The sequence below is a fragment of the Argentina silus genome (genome assembly GCF_951799395.1).
Source record: "Argentina silus genome assembly, chromosome: 7".
Lineage (NCBI taxonomy): Eukaryota > Metazoa > Chordata > Actinopteri > Argentiniformes > Argentinidae > Argentina > Argentina silus.
In genome coordinates, this window is record NC_139661.1 from 4,850,955 (window position 1) to 4,867,939 (window position 16,985).

Consider the following 16,985-nt stretch of genomic DNA (forward strand, 5'->3'; position numbering starts at 1 on the left):
TATGGTATGTGCCAGCTGTTGGTGTGAGAGATGGGGAGGATATGTCTATCAAACACAGAATCTACACATCTTCCCTGTCTCTCCTTCCAATAGCTCAGGCAATCATTTTCATGATTTACTGCCAGTTTTGGGTCACATCAGTTGAATTCAGGGCCATAATTCAGAAGTTGTATAATCGGCAGCACTAAGTCCTACAGGGTTGACTACTAATAAAGTTGACATAGGTTCAGGCAGGACACTTTAAGGAGAAGGGACAGCTGAACCCACATATGAAAGAAAGCAAACACATGAAATGTTCATGGGACAAGGCACTTCGTTGGAAGGGCAATCTTCTTGTTAAGCCTTGCAGGAATATCCCTATCCGCGATCTCCAGATCATTTTACAGTGTGTTGGTCCGAGGTGGGCCACACCTTACCTTTCTAATTTGATCGGGTGTGCAGTGTGTGGGCCAGAAGTGACTAGAACAAAACAAAAGTATATGGGCCACACCTGGGCCACTGCTAACTGGCTTTAATCTCGTCGTAGGCGTAGACCACGTTAATGTTAATCGCTGCGTGCAGATATATTGTCTGTAATTGTAACCTCTAACCTTTATTAGTCATTCTTTACATTTTGTGGCTCTGTGATAAACCGACGCATGACGTCGTTCTACACACGGGGCGGTCTTATTTGAAAGTAGGAGGAGCAACAACATGGCCGCCACTATGAACAAGTCAGATCTGTCGCGAATGATTACTTTTCCGAAATTGAATGTAATGTTTAATCGACGAAACATTCATGAATTAACATGCATAATTGCCGTTGTCTTTCTTTTGATGAGCCAGTCTTTGGCAGACGATGGATACGAAACGGACGACTTTTTAAAGAGGGAGTTCTCGTTGACCAAGCCATATCAAGGTAACGTCAATTCAGCTGTTAGCTAGCTCAGCTAGCTTACTTGGTCAGCTTTTCACATTCAGCTACATGTTCATAAGTGTTTGACATTTTTCCTTGGGAACAATAGTCATTTAGTTGAAGTTGCAATCCAGTCGCGTAGTTTCAAATTCAAAATTCATAGCGTTATGGCCTGTAAACATGGGTTTTGTCAGCTTCAAGTAGTGGCAGCTCAACTATCTCATGTGACAGCCCTTTGGCATTTGATTGCGCAACAGCAAAAGTTATGTTCACATTACCACCAAATGGTTTCTCAGTGCTCACAGAGCATGTACATTATTTACAAAACTAATAATTCACTGTGTTTCTGTAGGGGTGGGCTCCTCGAGTTCCTCCCATTGGGACCTGTTGGGCAACACCATGATCACCACTGATAACGTGCGACTGACGCCCGACTTGCAGAGCAGACAAGGAGCGGTTTGGAGCCGCCTTGTGAGTTAAACATGACAACTTTCAGTTCAGCAGACATCTGACCTGTCTTGACATGACAACATCTTACTCAAACAACACTGACAACATAGTTAGTTAGTAGCGAGTGATACACTACAGTACACACAATCTACACTACAATGCATGATGAACTGTTTCACTCCTCAAGTGACTACAATCAACAACGACATATGCTGCTAAGGACATTACTGACATGTCCTAGGCATGCATACTACAGTATAGCCTCCAGGCTGAACACCGTAACCTGCTTGTCCTCTTTCTCTCTCTCTCTCTCTGTGTGTGTGTGTGTGTGTGTGTGTGTGTGTGTGCGGTGCGGTGCGGTGCTAGCCTTGTTACCTGCGGGACTGGGAGCTGAAGGTGCAGTTTAAGATCCACGGCCTGGGCAAGAAGAACCTGAATGGAGATGGACTAGCATTGTGGTACACCAAAGAACGCATGCAAACAGGTACTGAGCGTCCACTGCCATCTCAGGGTCTATAACTAAAGCAAACAAAGACATGTGTGAATACAACTGACAGATGGTCTGCTTGAAGTGCTGGTCTTATCACTTGCAGGTCCTGTGTTTGGAAACATGAACCTGTTCACTGGGCTTGGGGTGTTTGTGGACACGTATCCCAATGAGGACAACCATGAGGTACTTCTTCCTCACACATGCACACACACACATACTCACACTCACTCTCTCAAGTGAACTGTCCTAACCCTTACTACACATGGATGTCCGTTCGTTCCCAAACACTGTTCGTGTGTAATTGATTTGGGGTGCTCAGAGTTGTGTGCTCACATTGCGTCCTATGTTTCCCTGACTACCTGTTGGATATGCAGAAGAAGCGCACTCCCGGAACTCAGGTAGCTACAGTAACCGATTAGCCTATCCCTGTCATCCGATGAGTTGAATAGAACTTTTTTCTAGCGCTGTCCCATGTAAGTCTGCCATCCCACTCCGTTCTAGTCATGTGCATGTCATGTGTTTGATACCGTCGCTGATGTTTCATCTCTCATCTCCTTTCCGTTGCATGTTACTTAGATGTGCTACAGTGTACTGACTCGTTTCAGAGGAGAGTCCTGCTTGCCAGGGAGTATAACTTTGGCAATGGTTTCATGCATTCAGGTTCTCTCAATGAATGTAGACATTTCTTCTTTCCCTCTCTCATGTTTTTTTTTCCTCCCCTCCTTCTCTCTCTCTCCCCCCTCCCCCCCCCCCCCTCTACAGAGGGTCTTTCCGTATGTGTCAGTGATGCTGGGTAACGGGACTCTGGTTTATGAGCATGAGCGCGATGGACACGCCACAGAGCTTGGTGGATGCACAGCCTTGGTGCGCAACGTCCCCCATGACACCTTCCTCTTCATCAGATACACCAAAAACCGACTGACGGTGAGAGAAACCACACACTCTCTCTCTCTCTCTCTCTCACACACACACACACTGTGTCCTCAACTCTGAGTAAGTTTTTTGGAATGCAATTATGCTCACCCATTTGTCCCTCCCCCCCTCTCCTCTGCAGGTAATGATTGACATAGATGGCAAACAGGAGTGGCGGGATTGTCTTGACGTTTCAGGGCTGCGGTTGCCTCAAGGCTACTTCTTTGGGGCCTCCTCTGCCACTGGGGACCTCTCAGGTACAGGGACTCTACAAATGTCTTTGTGGTTGTAGTTTCTGTACGATCTTGATAGTAATCCAAGTCATTATTTAGCATTTTCCTGGACACATCACTCTTTGAATGGAAAATCTCCATTGAAGATGGTTTTTTTGTGTGTAGGATTAGGGTTTCATTAAGTGTCTATACTATATGTGGATGCACTGTATTCACAGCTCTTGCTCCTCCTCTTTTCCCCCCTAGATAACCATGACATCATCTCCATGAAGCTGTACCAGCTGTCTGTGCAGCGGACTCAGCAGGAGGAAGACGAGGAGGAAGAGATCACCATCCCCAGTTTTGATTACGTGGAGCAGGTCAAAGGTAAACCGTGGTCTCCGCGTCTCTTGTGAATTTTGTCATATCGTTTTTTGCAGGTACCAAATATATAATCGTAAGACATATAATACTGCATTGTGTGTTTCAGAGGAAGCCTAATGCGCAATTTTAGCTGTAGCAATTTACTGTCGCTAATATGAATTTGAGGAGTGAGTTCACCATCTCAACTCGGTTACACTAGACACGTAAATACAACTTAATCCATTGTTGTGTCGATTATTTTGACTCAGTGTCTGTCTTTCACTCGTGTCTGTCTTTCAGTGGAGGTTCAGGAGGAAGGAATGAGTGGAGTCCATCTGTTCTTCACCATCATCTTCTCCGTTATCGGTCTCCTCGTGCTGGGAGTCGTAGCAGTGGTCGTCTACGGACGCTGGAAGGAGAACAGCCGGAAACGATTCTACTGAGGCAACAAAAGGAGAAAGAGAGTCTGTGTCAGTGATCCTCAATCCTGGTCCTGGAGAGCTGCAGTGTGTCCAGGTTTATGTTCCAGCTTAGTGTTATCACACCTGATTGAAGTAATCGACTGTCTTCAAAACCTTGATAAGACGAATGCGGTGTCTCACTGCTGAGCTGGGATAAAAACCTGTAGTGCTGAAGCTCTCGAGGATCAGGATTGAGGATTACTAGTCTGTGAGACGGTGTATAGGTGAATGGAAATTAGGAAATATGTACTTTTTTAAATCAACAATCAACACACATACTGACTGCCATAGCTTTACTGAACAATCCCCTTGCCTCAATACCTCAACTTGAGCATTTAACTGACCTCAAACCTTATCATGTCAGCCAAAAGAACTGGAATGTGACCCCCCCCCCCCCCGTCCTTACTGTGAGAGCTGTCTTCTGAGCCCTTTACTTCATTTCAGTTTAAAAAACAAGGCATACCCTGATGCTTGCTAGCATAGGGAATGAGACATTGACCTATGTGTACCCCTCACTCTGTCTTCAGTACACTGCACCCACATTTATGCAACGTGCTTGATGGTCATTGGAACAGGAAGAGCACTCAAAATGTTTGTGATATCATGATTGCACTAACATGAAATTCCCATGAGATGGCTTTTATTGAACTTCCATAATGAATTGATGAATGATGTTATTGAAATTCCTAGCTAGGGCCGGTTAAGACAAGTCATTCATTCATATCTATCAGTTTGAGAACCACTTAATTTATACAACTATCATGTATACATCTCATCGAATGCCCCACTTGAGTTACACAGTTCTCAGTTGGAGCTACTGTTTGAAAAAGTCTCTACCCAATTTTTGTGTTGTTTGTTTTCCATTTGGTAACCAAGTGTTGTCTAACCAACTGCCAGGTCTTGCGCACACCTGACTTATGCATTATATCATTATTTGTGGAAAAACTGGAAATCATCTCACCTGCGGAGAAGGACAAGTATTTATTCTAATGAATTCATGTAGTTGTGTCTTTTCCCTTTAGGCTTTAAGCCACTGTTTGTCTATATGTAAGCAATGCGAGCCATTATGTTTGTTTTTGATCTGATGTCCTTTCACCTGTGGAAAGTTGTTGGTTTGTTTTTTTGGTTGTTTTTTTTTGGTCATCTTTTTATGTGGTATTATGAACAAAATGCACAGGGTCTTCATCGTCCATCCGCAATGTCAATTGAGATTGAAATGTGAATTTAGCGAGCTGAAGGGGTTGTGTGTGAATGGTGTGTACTATGTCAGGGTTGAGCTGTAAACCCTGGATATGGTACAGCATGGTTTGTCATCGAAGCTGCATCACTGACCCTCCCCTGCCACTTATTGGCTGGTGCCTTACTACATGCCACTCTAGAGGAAGTCACAGGACCCATGTGAGACACTCCCGGGGCTCTTTCAGTTGATGCTGTGCTACTTGAAAGTTTGTGAACCGTACAGGGATGGTCATTATTTTTGTATAAAAATGAACTTATAAAATCTTTATCTAATCCCCAATTCGTAATAAAGACATTCCAAATAAAGGACACAAACAAAAACAATATTATATTTTCATTATTTAATGAAAGTGGTTTATTTAACAAAAACTCATTTCATGTGTGCAAAAATATGTGAACCTCTTCAGTCAATAGCTTGTGGCACGTCCATTAAGCAGCGATAACTTGGAGTAAACGTCTCATATAGCCACTAATCAGTCTCTGACATCTGTTTTGAGGGATTTTTGCCCACTCCTCCTTACAGAACTCAGCCAATTGAGTGAGGTTTGAGGGGTGTCTGGCATGAACTATCCGCTTCAGGTCCTGCCACAGCATCTCAATTGGATTTAGGTCAGAACTTTGACTTGGCCAATCCAAAACACAGATTTTCTTTCTCCTGAGACATTATTTGGTAGATTTGCTTGAATGCTTTGGGTCGTTGTCTTGTTGGAAGACCCATTTTCAGCCCAGCTTTAGCTCCTTGACTGATGGCTTGACATTCTGTTCAAGAATCTCCTGGTATACCTCAGAATTCATGGTTCCCTTAATGATGTGGAGTCTTCCAGGTCCAGAGGAGGAAAAGCAACCCCAGATCTTGACATTCCCACCACCATGCTTGACTGTTGGGATAAGGTTCTTTTGGTGGTAGGCAGTGTTGGGTTTTCTCCAAACCTGGTCGTTTTGATTGTAACCAAAAAGGTCAATTTGTCCAGAAAACGGACTTCCAGAAACCTTCAGGCTTTTCCAGGTGGTCTATAGCAAAGTTAAGACGGGCAGTTTGGTTCTTTTTTGACGGCTACTTCCAAGCAACCCTCCCATGAATGCCATTTCGATTCAGTGTTCCTTTTATTGTTGAAGCATGCACAGCTACTTGAGATGCAGCAAGGGAGGTCTGCAAATCTCTAAATGTTATGTTTGGGTTGGCTTTTACCTGATTTATTATTTTTCTTGTGGCTCTTGGGATATTTTGGAAGGGCGTCCACTTCGAGGCCGAGTTGCTGTCATGTTAAATGCTCTCCATTTGTAAATGATTTGCCTCACAGTGGACTGATGGAGCTCAAATCTTGTTTAGATGATATTATAGCCTTCCCCAGACTGATGTGCTCTCACTACCCTTTTCCTCCGAGATCTCCTTTCCTCTCGGCATGGTGTGTTTTGCATTCACCTGTATGGGTAACACAAAACTGACCAGGTTTCTTATCTCTATTTATCAGAGTCCCGCCAAAACTCTTTCCTAAAGATCTCTCCTTTGATTGGTTCCTTTGGTACCCAATTATTTAACCCCCAAACTACTTACCGACTTGATTTAACCAATGCAACTTGGGGTTCACTTATTTTTGCACTTGCACTAATTTCTTTATAATTATTTTTTTCTACTACACGCATGATTTCCTCTAAACCAACATATGGAATTGATAAATATAAACCTGTTATGTCAGATAAAGATTTCATGGTAAAAACTAAAAAAAATCTATAATTGCACAAGGGTTTCACATACTTTCAAGCAGCACTGTATGTCATTTATGCTGTGTTCATGCGATCTCAGAAACTCTGACCTTCTGAGTAAAAATGTGTTATTTGCCTAGAGCTTTCTATGAGTTGATAATCTCAGAGTAGTGAACTCGGGTATCATCTTTGTAGTTTCCAAGTCGGAAATGTCTGGGTTTCGTAGTTCCGGGCGCACATGAATGGAGTGAAATAGGCCTAATGTGATGATGTTATCCAAAATGTTTACTGCAATGTCGACTTTGATCATTAGAGTATGTTGGGGGTTGTGTGGTCTGAGAGTGTAATTTATTGTGTCATAAGCCGTCATGATGCAACATGAAAAAACTTGCTTATTTAAATAATTCTCTGTGGGTTGTATAAATGTGAATGGTCTTTGGCTTACGAGGTCAAAGCTTTAAAATCTTTATTTGAAATCTACCGCTGTAAAATGTTCTCTTGTTCCTCCATGAAGAGAATGTGCACTGTTGTGCTCTTGTGTCAAAGCTTTTTGAATAAACATTTCTAGGATGATCTTGCTCTTTTTGGAAACGTGCCTTTGTGTGTTTGTCGATGAATATGGAGGGGTGTGTGGCCAGGTAAAGAGTAATGTATGACAGCATTCTTCATTAACATACATAACTGTTTCCATTTGATAATGAACCGTTATTTATATGAGCAGGGGGGGCGATCATGTCTATATCATTAGAATATAGAGGTGAATCAAGTGAAAGAGTCTCCTCCCAGTACACACAGTTGATGTGGTAAATCTATGAAAGGGTAGGTCTTTACAAGCTATTTGCATGTAATTGGCTTTCCATTCAACCCACTATTCATTTCTTTGACATTTACTTGTTGTAACTTCAAACACAAGGCAGGGTATAGTGGCACCAGACTCTGGCACTGAGTATTGTAAACAATAAAACACGTAGGTTCATCTTCGACATTCCTGCACTTTTTCAGCTTTCTTTCACCTTTAGAAGACCAGCCAGGTAACCTCACATACCAATCAAACTCTGTTGTTTCTATCAGCTCTCCTTTCATGAAAAAATGATTTGTCCTGCACCACCACATAGGCTATTCTGGACATGGAAGACAATATTGGAACATAAGGCGCTTGATGAACTGTATTCAATCCATTTGATTTGATGACAATCGATCAATCTAACAACTCAACATATAAAGGCGAAGTCTCACATTCTTCTGTCCTACTGTGACTTTACTTGACCACCACCATTTCGGCAATCATGCCTTCATCAGGGTGTTACCTATTAACTCAATGCATGACAATGACATGTCTTCTAGCCAATGACAATGATCTGGGGAGTGAAATGTGTTCGTGAATCAGTTGGCTGTTTCGTTTGGCATTGTTCCCCTCCCTCTTATCACACGTCCAGTTCTCTCCCGACTACGGTCAACACCAGGAAGGTTTGAGAAACACCGAGGGGAGTCAGGTACTGCCTCTCCCATTTCAACCGAAGGAACACTGTTGACCACTTTGGATCATTTTTGTCTTGAAGGTATGTCCTCTCCACTGATGCTTTTTTCTTATTTCATATGTTTGTCAATCATTGAATGTGCAGAGTTTAAAACAATTTTAACCAGTTTTTGGGCAGGGATATGATTTAGGGGAAAATATGTCTGCCTGGCTGTGTACAGAATCATATAGATTTTAGGACGACAATGCAAATGGAAAGAAAAGATTAGATACTGTATGACATTTTTTGGGGGGAAAAGAATGAAAATATTTTAGGCTAGCACTGCGTAGAAGGGTTACACCATGGTTGGATGGTTGAGGCACCATTCTCAGTGTTGCCATACCAAACAGTAGTGTCTTGTCAACATCTCAACCATTGGACCACCTGGACACTTTATGACTAAAGGCTGAATTAGGAGGTTTGACCAGCTACCGTCTTCATATAAGGAGACACTGATGCATTTTGTTTTGATTTAGGTTCATTTCACATCAGGGTAATCATCACTAAGGAAACATGAATCGTTCCTGTGTGAGCTGCTTGAAAACCATGATATGCTTCCTGAACTTCATCTGTTGGGTGGGTTTCTACTTTACCTTTTGACTGGTACTCCTACTGAAATCATCAACTGGTCTTGAATCTTTAGAATATGAAAAAGATTGTTGACATCATACATCTGAGGTAATCAATTAGTAATATCTTATACGGCCTGTAGAGGGTATACAAACATTACCATCACTTCTTGGTCCTCTATGGCTCAGTCGACAGAGCCTGGCACAAACAACGCTTAGGTTGTGCATTTGATTCCCACTGGGACCATATGTACTGAAAAATGCATGCACTCACTGCAGTGTAAGTCTCTTTGGATAAAAGCATCAGCTAAATGGCATATATATTATTATATATATATATTACTTCATTATTCAGTGCTACCTCTATTCTTGACAAAAACATTCTTTGTATCTTCCTTTGGGGCACGTTTCCAATTCTCCCTGAAAACAATTTTTAACCCTTTTGATACCGTACAGTGATACTAATACTGTACTGTAAGAATAAGGTATACTCTTAGTAGGCCTATGCCTTTTGACACCAACGGAAGTCTTTCACACCTGTAATATGTTCCAGTTGTGTGGTGCCTTCGTTGTTGGCTTCGGAGAGTTCCAGATGATGCACTCAAAGTTTGGCTCGCTGATTCCCTCCTTCTGGCCTATCTACCCTGCCAACACCCTGGTCGTGACTGGCACTATCGTGACCTGTGTGTGCTATCTGGGAATCCTGGGTGCCCTAAAGGAGAACCGCTGCATGCTGATCTCAGTGAGTCTACCTGCCTCTACACAAATACACTGTACTTTATCCCCACTAGAAGATAGAACTGGCGCAGACACACACATGCTCACACCCACACAAACACACACACACACACACACACACACACACACACATTGAAACAGTAGTCATATAGGTTTTTACACACTATAGGGCAGAACTGAACCATACTGTGCTGGCTCAGATATTTTCTACTCACCTTTCCAGCACTGTTTTTCCAGTAACTATGGTGGAGGCTAAACCAGGCCAGCCCAGTACAGCTCAGCTTGTCTCAGCTCAGTTTGACTTCTGTAGAGTGAATTAGGCCATAGTGTGTTATTGGAGAATCTGTCACTGTCTGTGACTGATTTATTTTGATGATTGCAGTTTTTCATGCTGTTGTTCATCCTTATGCTGGTGGAGTTGGCCATGGGCTGTGTGTTTCTGGTGTTTGACAGAGAGGTAAGACACATCCATGGGTCCCCTGCTCATTCACTATGACTCATATGGATGATAATAACACATAATGTAATCATAATCTGCTTGTTTGCGATACAGATTGACTCTTTCTTCGAGAAAGATCTAGTCCGTAGCTTGGAGACATACAAGAATTCCACACTGGAAGAGAATCTAACTATCAAAGAGGACTTTGATTATGTCCAGAACATTGTGAGTGTACTGTATCTGTTATATCTAACTGTTCTAATGGGGTGCATTTTCAGTATATGGGACATTCCGTTTAGAAGCTCTATCTCACTGAACAACAACGGGTTGTGACTAGACATCTTACTGCAATAATACACCAAGTATGTCTTCTTGATTAGATTCACTCCTTCATGACTCTTCTTGACTGTTTCAGTGTTGCTATTGTAACCCAGTGGTGTGCTCTGTTCAGTTCAGGTGCTGTGGGGTCTATGGCGTAGCAGACTGGAAGGGCAACGTGCCTATCTCCTGCTGCAGCAGAGACCCCTGTAACATCTTTCCCCAGCCAAACTGGCAAGAGGTGGGAGTTTATTATGTGTTCTGAATTATTATAACCAGTATAAAGCCATATATACTTATTTATTTTTAAAGAGAAGTGTGTGTGTGTGTGTCAATAAACAGTTGAAGTAATAGTGCGTGTCTCTCTCTCATCTAGGGTTGTCATATAAAGCTGAGGAACTGGTTTGCGAAGAACTTTCTTAGCACCGGGGCGGGTGTCGTTTCTCTGTTCATCATACAGGTATACTGACTGTACATTTAGTTTTGTGGCTGTTGCTAATATGACTGTCTTTTTAAGTCAGCCATACCCACTTCCATACCCACTTCCTTTGTTTGTGTGCAGTCGGTGAGTTAAAAATATGATGACTCAATGTCTTTAAATGGAGACACGCACTGACCAGAATAAAGTTGGTGGTGCGTAGACCTGATAAAGTCAATAGAAAGAGATGGTAAAGTCACTTTTGTTGCAATAATCAATACACTCGTTTATTGTCCTGAAATATGGAATAAACTAATGTGTTATTGCAACAACGAAAGTGAGTGTGGACCATCTCTTTTTTCTATTGATGCATTTTTAAGCGTGTTAAGAGATGTGTCTCTGATATTTGTCTTTGTCTTTGTTTGCAGTTCATTTGCATGTGTTTCACAGTCCCCCTCTTTTGCCACTTCAGTCGAAATGGACTTGGTTACCAGTGAAAGGACACCCCTTGACTTTCAACTGGCACATTGCATAATAGAGGATCCAAGTGACCTCACTGACTCGAATGGTTCTCTTTTGACTAAAATCCAGACTTCACAGGCCGGTTTCCTGGACACAGATTAAGAGTAGTCCTGGGCTAAATCATACTTCGTCTAGAATTAGGCTTAACCTGTGTCCAGGAAACCAGTCCCATATATTGAAAATAATATTCTATCTTGTAGCTTTTTTTCATAGGGTCCATAGGAACCCATCAAAGGACATAACAGTCCTACACTAATGTTTATATTGTACATGTATAATTGTTATAATAATTAAAGTAACTATGTCCAACAAAAATAAAGGCACATTAGAAAACAACTCTTTAATTTGTGATTCCTTTAAAAACCTAACATCTGACAGGATTTTGACCTCCGCTTTTCTTTCCATCATAACTCTTTCCTCACCCAGACACAATGACAACAATTGAGAGTCTGTTAAATTGGATAGTCCCAAATCGATTGTTTGGAGATGTTCAGTAAATCCAACAGACTATCCACTAACCCTAAACCTAATCCTGTAAAGACTGTTGTACTTAGGCAGAGGACTCAAATGCACAAAACTTGAATCTTCAGAGACAACTTGAATCCAACAAATAAAAAATAAAAAATAAAAAGTTTGGTAGGCAGTCAATGGGTAGGCAGATCATCCAGGAAGGGGGTAGGCAACGCAGGGTTCGATACACAGGTAGGCAGTTCAAAAAGGCAGGCAGATAATCCAATAAGGGGTAGGCAAAAACACAAAGTCAGAAAACCAATCGTAGATAAAAAAATTAAAAAAACAGGACTACTTAACACTAGGAAAATAGCTGGGACGTAAGGTACAAAGATGAACTGGTACAGAGACAGGGGAACACACAGACTAAATACACAGGGAAGGATGATGAGGAACAGGTGAAGCCAATCAGGGCGAGGTAGACAATCACACAGGCGGGAAACACACAGGTGGTTGGTGGTGAAATGTCTGAAACAAGAGACAAGGTGAGGAACACAAAAATAAACAGGAAACAATAAATTAATAACATGAAACAAAGACAAACATAAACTAAGGAGCAGGGCGACGTTACAAACCCTATCAAGCCAGCTGTTGCATATCAAGAGTTGCAGTTGTTAGTTTGTTGATAGTTTGAGCAACTGTAGATCATCTACAGGGGACTATCCAAATAAAATGTGACAGAGTCCCTTTTGTAACTGAAACATTTCTAAACATTGATTTTCATGGTGTGATACACAAAGACCACACTTCCCTTTATATGAAGGTTTTGCATCTTGGTGACATAAGAGTGTTCATGGACTAAATCTTCCCCTGTGCTATTTTGGATGTTTAACACCCCCTCCCCTCGGTCATAATGTTCCCTTGAATAAGGAAGTAGAATGAGTTTGTGAAGCCCCGACTTTTACACCGTTATGTGCAATGGAAACTACAGCCAACGCAAAAGTACAGTGCATGCTATAGGTATACAGCAGATTGGTCATTGTCTTGATTTCTTCAAAGGGAGGAAACCATTTCTGTTGGCAAGGTGAGGAGAAACTTAAATATGTTGAGCTCAGCACATTTTTAGGGTAAACCTATAGTATAGTATACACAATGTGATCATCTGAAAGTTATTTTATTTGTTAAAAAAAACTGAGAATATATCGGATTGTGTCTTTGAAGAGAATAACTTTTCACTTGTAGTCCCAGAAATCCATACTTTGTCAGAGAGTAGTCCTGTTCATTGCCAGAGGATTAGAGAAGTTGGTCAGAGAGAGGAACTTGGGTGGAGATCACTTCTTACACTGAGTGATTGTTTGACGGCATTTTACATAGATTTGAATGACAAAGGAGGATTACAAATTTGATTCAATGACTTTTTTATGACCGGTATCAGAGGACCAGAAATATGAGTTGAAATTGTTTAGTTACATTTTCACCCACATTTCCATCCCACACTTAAATTAAAACTGATTTTGTTGTTGTAATACATTCACTTAAATTCCAAGAGCATATGAAAAAACATATTGCTCTAAACTTAATGTTAGAAAATGGTTTAAACATATTCTGCTTGGTCCTCTCAGTAGATCTAATGGAAACATTGTACACAGGAAAGTAAGACGCAGGCTCATTTCCTCATTGTGTGACACTTGATGGCCTCAAAACTCAGAGAACAGTGCATTAATCTGCTTTCTTGAGATGAAGGAAATAACAATCTGACTCAAAGAGGCCTATTTTCAAATCAGCTTGGCTTGTTGGTCATCTTCACTGATGAACTTTGAAGAGGTATAAAGTCAAAAATACACATTATCCTTTTTAATGTCTTGATACTCTGTAATGTACTGTATGTGTATGTCTCAAACACTTCTCTCTTTTTTGGCAGGTGTGAGAACGGTTTTACAGAATGGCTCAAAATTGTCTCAAGTGTTTGAAATACACCATGTGTATCGTCAACTTCTTGTGCTTTGTACGTATCCCCCAATGGAACACTCCTCTCTTTCAATGAGATTTAAAACCAAATTTCAAATCAAATCAAATTCTCATTCATTATTCTGTGTATATTAATGATGAAGTATGTGTTTGTTGGCAGGTATGTGGAACAGCAGTGTTTGGCTTCGGGGTGTACATGATGATGAACTCCAAAGTGGCCTCTCTCTTCCCCTCTCTGTCCTCCATAAACCTGGCAAACGCTCTCTTCATCACCGGCATCATCATCACCTCTGTGTCCTTCCTGGGGTTCCTTGGGGCCCTGAAAGAGAACCGCTGCCTCCTCATCTCCGTAAGCCTCAGACAGAACCTAACTTTGGCAGCTTTGTGCCGGTTTTCCGGACATAGATTAAGCCTAGTGTTGGGACTAAATAACATTTCTAATAATAGATCTCTATTGAAGATACATTTTAGTCTAGGATAAGGCTTCATCACATGACAGAGGTTATTTGACCTCTGAATTGTGTGATGAATACATATATTAAAAGGCAAAAAAGACAAACAAAAAACAATATAGTATAATATACAGTGATTAAGAGTTGGTGTTCAGTAGTTATAAATCCTTTAAACAAAGACAATATCAAACAGTGAGTCATGCACATCGGATTCAATTTGTTTCTTGGCATAACTCATAACACTTGACATGGCGACACAATAATACAAACAACTCAAAACCATGTGGGTGACATTTCTCTATGAAGGGTTGTGCTCATGCTCTATGTTTGCTGGGTTTCCAGTTTTTCATCCTGCTGTTCATTCTGATGGTGGTGGAGTTGGCTGGAGCCTGCTTCCTGCTGTTGTTTGAGAAAGAGGTAAGAGGTACAGTACATATCGTAGGAGCTAGTATTGTCAGTTTGGGTAAGAAAGTGTTTTGGCGTTTTGGCGTTTCGGAGACTGGAAGGTCTGTGAGATGTCTCTAAGTGTGGTAGTGTGATAGCAGATGACAGAAGGACCGAGGGGGGATTCTGATTAGGTATGGTGATAGCAGTGGAGGTGATAGAAATCGGAGGACAGGCTCATTGTAAAGCATGGATAGAATGAGGAATGGTATCAAACACACCCTAACCCTCATTCTATCCATGTTTTACAATGAGCCTGTCCTCCGATTTCTGCCTCCGACAGCCTCCCCTGGGTGATAGCAGGAGAGATTTGAGGGATGCCCGGATCCAACATACATTCATTGATTTGCATGTGGAAAACCAGAAAAATAGATTTTTTTTTTCTGAGAGGAAATTAAAGGATAAGGAGAATCCAGACCGGACACTTTGTAAGAGATGGTGATCATCATGACTACTACAGTACTAGTTATACAGATGTACTGTCTGTGTGATTAGATCGACAACTTCCTGCACAAGGACCTCACAGAGAGCTTGGCGAAGTCCAAGGAGTCAGGAAAAGCTGGCAACTCAACAATGAACACGGACGACTGGGACATCATTCAGACAGCAGTGAGTGAATAACACACATACATCTGAATACTTCTGGGCTTCCGAGAGTGAGATGTGTTGTTTTGTATCTCTATAATCTCAACTTCAATTGTTTTCCATGTACTATAGTTCAAGTGCTGTGGAATCTATAACGCTTCTGATTGGGTGGACAAAGTGCCTATGTCATGCTGTTCCAAGCCTCCATGTGACCTCAAGAATCGGGTATACTGGACAGAGGTATAGCGTATTACGTAACCTTGTCATTTATTTGGCCAGTGTGGGTGTGACTTAATCAGTTGCCCATAGAGGCTAACAGGCCAGGCTAGAACTAAATCCACTGTACCAAAGGGATAATCTGCTGTCACTCAAAGGTGGTTTCTCCTCTTCATGTCAGGGTTGTTACAGTAAACTAAAGTTGTGGTTCGAGGACAACTTTCTGAGCACAGGGGTTGGTATGATTGTGATCTGCATCATTGAGGTAGGATCATCCTCCATCTTTATTATTGACATTCCTACAAACTACATATCCCTGTCTTGTCCCAAATGCGTTCATTTGTTGTTAATCCTGAGTGGAATACATGGAGAAATTACACCTGAACACCATGTAACATTCATCTGTCTGTCTTTGTTGATAGGTCTTGGGCATGTGTTTCTCCGTGACTCTATTCTGCCATATCAGCCGGTCTGGACTTGGCTACAAATTATGAAAATGCTTCCTCCCTGACGTGAAAAATCAACTCCTTCTGTCTTCAAGTGTTTTGCACAATTCTAAATTCTGTCTCCATGAACAACATATTTTCATGTAAAAGTAAACAATAATCAGGTTCCATTGTTCTGGTAATGAAAAACTGGCAAAGCAACAGCAAGCAACAATGTTGGAGTTTTATTTGAAATGACACAAATTGGCCAACAATGTAGCATGTCTGAGGCATAGCATCCAGGCCTTCCTCTTCTTAATTTTTTATTTAGAAAGTATTTAGAACATATACATTCTAAGGAAAGGTTTGATTCCCATGGAAGTTGAGAATAATTGACATACAATTTGTTTTATCCTCCTCCTGATCCACCACATGCTCATGAATCTGACCGGCTTGTATAGACTAGTGCTAACCATACCTGCCTACTGTGTCATAAAATGCTCAAAGCACTTTAGCATTCTATGTAATACTTTCAACACTGACTAACTCCCTTTTGTAAACTTCATAATCATGAATCAATAAAAGATTGTGTAAGCTCTGAATCAATGTTCTCCCTACATTACAATGCGTTTGACTAGAGGGTCTTTCTCATCCATCTTCGCAACTTACTGTAACGGTCTCACTCCTACCCGACTCTTGCGATTGCTTGTGTACGATTATGGAGATACTGACGCCAACTCAAAATGGTTTCCTGTCAGTAGTTTGTAACCTGCATGGTAAAAACTGACTTCTCCTTTTTTTGCGCAGCTGAAGTATGTGGTGGTTTCACTTTGCTTAGAATGGGTGGGGCATTTATTCTTCTGTATGTGTGAAATCCCTTTTAACACTGTTTGGGGTTGTGTGAGTTTAACCAGGAAGTGAAGCTTTACATTCTGGTCTCTATGTAGATTTTCATGACTAGCCTTTCTGAAAAAAGAGAAATTAACATTCCCAAAACATATGTTTTCTTTCGCTCAATAAATAAATCAACAAGAAAGCAGTTTTTTTTCCATAATCCATCATGACTGTTGGTTTATCATAAGCAGACATCTCCATCAACAGGTCATGCACTGAACTTTCTACGTCCTCCATTTCCTCTCCATTCTTGGGTGAAATACACACTCATCAGATTTAACGAGACATGGATTCAAGAGGCTGT

The 16,985-nt window shown here is 41.3% G+C and overlaps 3 protein-coding genes across 3 annotated transcripts; all 3 read left to right on the top strand.

Moving 5' to 3' along the window:
- The first annotated feature begins 699 nt into the window (after nt 1-699).
- lman2lb (lectin, mannose-binding 2-like b) lies at nt 700-7,299 on the top strand. The gene is made up of 8 exons (XM_083673208.1): nt 700-898; nt 1,248-1,366; nt 1,712-1,829; nt 1,939-2,018; nt 2,598-2,759; nt 2,890-3,004; nt 3,227-3,346; nt 3,623-7,299. Exons 1-8 carry the CDS (start codon nt 706-708, stop codon nt 3,763-3,765), a joined length of 1,050 nt encoding a protein of 349 aa, XP_083529334.1. The 5' UTR covers nt 700-705; the 3' UTR covers nt 3,766-7,299.
- A 771-nt stretch (nt 7,300-8,070) lies between these two features.
- LOC310807625 (leukocyte surface antigen CD53-like) lies at nt 8,071-11,575 on the top strand. Its single transcript, XM_083674175.1, has 8 exons — nt 8,071-8,285; nt 8,720-8,819; nt 9,366-9,554; nt 9,933-10,007; nt 10,104-10,214; nt 10,441-10,548; nt 10,684-10,767; nt 11,154-11,575. The coding sequence occupies exons 2-8, from the start codon at nt 8,757-8,759 to the stop codon at nt 11,220-11,222; spliced, it is 699 nt and encodes a 232-aa protein (XP_083530301.1). The 5' UTR covers nt 8,071-8,285; nt 8,720-8,756; the 3' UTR covers nt 11,223-11,575.
- A 1,041-nt stretch (nt 11,576-12,616) lies between these two features.
- LOC310807303 (leukocyte surface antigen CD53-like) lies at nt 12,617-16,950 on the top strand. Its single transcript, XM_083673722.1, has 8 exons — nt 12,617-12,781; nt 13,619-13,702; nt 13,826-14,014; nt 14,460-14,534; nt 15,057-15,170; nt 15,279-15,386; nt 15,544-15,627; nt 15,785-16,950. The coding sequence occupies exons 2-8, from the start codon at nt 13,640-13,642 to the stop codon at nt 15,854-15,856; spliced, it is 705 nt and encodes a 234-aa protein (XP_083529848.1). The 5' UTR covers nt 12,617-12,781; nt 13,619-13,639; the 3' UTR covers nt 15,857-16,950.
- Nucleotides 16,951-16,985: the final 35 nt, after the last annotated feature.

Excerpts from the sequence above, each read along its gene's own strand:
- lman2lb (XM_083673208.1), top strand. The coding sequence starts at position 706 with ATGAACAAGTCAGATCTGTCGCGAATGATTACTTTTCCGAAATTGAAT. Across the intron at positions 2,019-2,597 it reads CCAATGAGGACAACCATGAG|AGGGTCTTTCCGTATGTGTC; the intron begins GTACTTCTTCCT and ends CCCCCTCTACAG. Across the intron at positions 3,347-3,622 it reads TTACGTGGAGCAGGTCAAAG|TGGAGGTTCAGGAGGAAGGA; the intron begins GTAAACCGTGGT and ends TCTGTCTTTCAG.
- LOC310807625 (XM_083674175.1), top strand. The coding sequence starts at position 8,757 with ATGAATCGTTCCTGTGTGAGCTGCTTGAAAACCATGATATGCTTCCTG. Across the intron at positions 8,820-9,365 it reads TCCTGAACTTCATCTGTTGG|TTGTGTGGTGCCTTCGTTGT; the intron begins GTGGGTTTCTAC and ends AATATGTTCCAG. Across the intron at positions 9,555-9,932 it reads ACCGCTGCATGCTGATCTCA|TTTTTCATGCTGTTGTTCAT; the intron begins GTGAGTCTACCT and ends TGATGATTGCAG.
- LOC310807303 (XM_083673722.1), top strand. The coding sequence starts at position 13,640 with ATGGCTCAAAATTGTCTCAAGTGTTTGAAATACACCATGTGTATCGTC. Across the intron at positions 14,535-15,056 it reads TGCTGTTGTTTGAGAAAGAG|ATCGACAACTTCCTGCACAA; the intron begins GTAAGAGGTACA and ends CTGTGTGATTAG. Across the intron at positions 15,171-15,278 it reads GGGACATCATTCAGACAGCA|TTCAAGTGCTGTGGAATCTA; the intron begins GTGAGTGAATAA and ends CATGTACTATAG.